The sequence below is a fragment of the Oryza sativa genome, chromosome 5, assembly GCF_034140825.1.
Source record: "Oryza sativa Japonica Group chromosome 5, ASM3414082v1".
Lineage (NCBI taxonomy): Eukaryota > Viridiplantae > Streptophyta > Magnoliopsida > Poales > Poaceae > Oryza > Oryza sativa.
In genome coordinates this window covers 8,873,092-8,876,322 of record NC_089039.1, presented here as the reverse complement: position 1 = coordinate 8,876,322, position 3,231 = coordinate 8,873,092, and the positions used below count along the sequence as shown (strand labels likewise).

At 47.2% G+C, this 3,231-nt stretch overlaps 1 protein-coding gene across 1 annotated transcript; it reads right to left on the bottom strand.

The window, feature by feature from the left end:
* Positions 1 to 1,995: 1,995 nt before the first annotated feature.
* LOC136356610 (probable mediator of RNA polymerase II transcription subunit 26b) lies at positions 1,996 to 2,968 on the bottom strand. Its single transcript, XM_066310857.1, has 2 exons — positions 2,591 to 2,968; positions 1,996 to 2,472 (listed from the first exon to the last, which is right to left on the bottom strand). The coding sequence occupies exons 1-2, from the start codon at positions 2,966 to 2,968 to the stop codon at positions 1,996 to 1,998; spliced, it is 855 nt and encodes a 284-aa protein (XP_066166954.1).
* Positions 2,969 to 3,231: the final 263 nt, after the last annotated feature.

The following is a 3,231-nucleotide window of genomic DNA, read 5'->3' as shown; positions in this document are numbered from 1 at the left end:
CATGCATGTACGTGATACATACATACGTACGGGGAAGCAGTGCATGTATGTTGCCAAGTGATGTCTTGCACGCATCTTTTTCTGTTTTTACTATACAACAAAAGCGATTAAGGAATGTTTGAGGAGAAGGGGATTGAGAAGATTGGGAAGATACGCAAAACGAGATGAGCCATTAGCTCATGATTAATTGAGTATTAACTATTTTAAATTTCAAAAATGGATTAATATGATTTTTTAAAGCAACTTTCCTATAGAAATTTTTTTACAAAAAATGCACCGTTTAGTAGTTTGAAAAGCGTGCGCGCGGAAAACGAGAGCCAATCTCCCCTATCACCCCTAAACGAACGATGCCTAAATGTTAACTCTACTTAGATACAAATGAGTGAAATCCCGTGACCTCCACTGAGCACAAGGAGCATATAATTACGTGTAAGTTACAATGTAATTACATATAATTATACCGTACCTATATTTTTATCTTTACTATTATAAAAATTAAAGATGTTTTTGCCAACACGTCATCCCTTTTGGTTTGCATCGCGACTCCGTATCAATTTACCCCCTAACGCATCAGATCGTTGATCCATGCCGCAATGATAGGATTTGTTTTTTTTTTAACAGCGAAACAGAGAGCAAGCCCGCGCAAACAATCTCGTGTGCGATTCACCCACAATTTCTTTTTGCCAACGGGATTGATTAAGCATGCAGGCCCATGAACGCGGGAGACAAAGACAAGGTCCAGTATTGTCGTAGCCGAAGACCATGTTGCGAAGATTTTTTTTATTTTTTTTGATTTTTTTAAATTTTTAATCTCTACTATATATCTCTATCTCTTCTCTACTATTATAAAAATTAAAAATATTTTTGCCGGTATTTTGGTACGTCATCCGCGTTTAAGTCGGTTTTTAAGTTCATTCGCTTTTGGAAATACAGATCCATGTTTGAGTCGGATTTTAAGTTCGTTTGATTTTGAAAATATAAAAGGAGTCGTATAAAAAATCTCTTTAAAAACACTTGCATGCTAATTTATGAATTTTGGACTCCTAATTGCAGCTCAATATTTTCTAGAAAAAATATCCAAGCAAATTCCCACAGTGAATTTTACCATAGCCAAACTGTATAACAATAATAAGATTAAAATAGTATTTACCCGTTGCAACACACGGGCATCTTTTCTAGTTTGAAACTAAAATATAAAATTACAGTCCTATATAACTAAAATTACATTTGTAAGTCATGTAAGTATATTGTAATTACACTATAGTTACACTGTAATTACACTATAGTTACAGTATAGTTACACCTGTAACTTTTAGTAGATGAGTTGGTGATATTTTTTTTGCGAAGCAAAGATCTAATAAATAAAATATATGAAATATATATAATTAATATATATTGATACATGTATAGACTCTTCTAATCAAGTGATCAAATGAGTCTAATCCAACTATCTAAAATCTGTCACGTGATGGATAGCTAGTCCCGACAAGTTTGGGCGGTGAGCCCTGGAGGCGTGGAGACGCAACCAAATAATGAGCTCACTCACTCAGCAGGATTGTGACACTACAGAGGGAATTTATTGTATGGAAATTTCACCCACTCAACAGAATTGTAACTGACACATCTGACCTTTTTATATACTTTGTACTACAGATGTGTTAAAAAAAACAGAGGAAAGTTAAGAGGATCATAAGATTGATCCATTGATTTCACTGATAATACATTAATACTCTTACATACTATCCAGTTACATTAACTAACAGGATTGATTTGATTGATCGAGTCATACGTACGTACATAGAAACGGTATGTTGTGTACAGGGTCAGAGAGTTTCTCATGCCAATACAAGATGTTACTGTGATCTTTGGACGCACAGTTCATTTACAGTTCAGAGGTAAATCTCTAGTAAGCCTAAAGCCTCCCAAGGGACGACACGAGGAAGCTCTTCTTCTTCTCGGCCATGGAGGAGGCGTGGCTTGCTCGGCTCCGCACGCTCAGGATCGGATATCCATCTTCTCCTGCTTGTGCTTCAGCATCTTTGGGTCCTCGATCACATGGATCTTGCGCCGCTTCTTCGCCTCCTCTGCGTCTTGGTAGCCCTCACGCAGCTTCCGCTTCGCAGCGGCGATCTTCTCTTCGTCGTTGTGGAGCTCGATGCTCTCGCGGCGGCCGTGGCTGGCAACGACGGCCGGCGCCACCATCTTCAACAACGGGAGCGAATTAGAGCCCTCTGGCTTTGCTGCTGCGGCCATGTCGGCCGTCTTGCGCCGCTTCTGCGCCTCATCGAGCTTCCGCTTTGTAGCAGCCGTCATCAGCTTCTCGCCGCCGTCACTGTGATTGGGCTTGACACCATCGCGGCGGCCGGCGGCTTCTTCTTCGGCGGATGGGTTGGCTCCTTCGGCTTTGTTGCCGAGCCCATGTCGGCCGGAGCACTCCTCTTGGGCAGCGATGGCTCTGAGGCCTTCGCCGTGCTGACGCCACCGGTAGTGCGCGCTTCACCTTCGCATCCAGATCGGAGACTGGCCGATCGGCGGCCTCGATGCGCTCCGGTGTCTGAGAGAGCTTCTCCATGGCGACCCCGATCCTGACAAGGTCTCGCTTCACGGCCGCCCTCCACCGGCGGACGATGTCGGTGGCGAGGCCGCGGATCCGCTCCGAGTCGTGCTTCCTCAGCGCGCCGACCACCCCGGCGAGATCGGTGGTCGCCAGCGTCCTGGGCGTCACGGGCACCAACCGCAGCGTCAGGAGAGACTCCGCCATCACCTCGTCGAGCACCGAGCAGAGCTCCTCCGCCTCCCGGTCGTCCTCCGCGCCGCGGAGCATCCCCACGATGCGGCCTCTCGCGCGCCGGATCTCGCTGCGGGAGATCCCCAGGTCGGCGGCCTCGATCTCGATGGCGTCGTCGACGGAGGCGAACGCGGCGAGGAAGGGCTTCCACCGGCGCAGGGGGTTCCGCGCGGCGGCCATGGCGGCGCGGGGAGCACGAAACCCCTATGGATGGTGGCGGGGGTGGCGGCGGACGGACGACGAGAGATCCCCAAACCCTAGCTCTGGTGGCGGCGGCGGCGCACAAACCCTAGCGCTGGAGGTGGATGGATGGGAGGGAGAAATTGAAAGAGAGAGGGGATGGGAATAATGTGGCGGATCGCGTTCGTTTCGTCCCCTCGCTCGATTTAGAGAGCGACGAGGCGGGAATTCGAGTCCAAAGCGGGGATTCGTGGCGGTTGCGA

What these genes read in the sequence shown, in the direction of transcription:
- LOC136356610 (XM_066310857.1), bottom strand. Translation starts at nt 2,968, where the DNA reads ATGGCCGCCGCGCGGAACCCCCTGCGCCGGTGGAAGCCCTTCCTCGCC. An exon ending in CGGCCGTGAAGCGAGACCTT is followed by an intron (nt 2,473 to 2,590) that starts GTCAGGATCGGG and finishes CGGTGGCGTCAG; the next exon opens with CACGGCGAAGGCCTCAGAGC.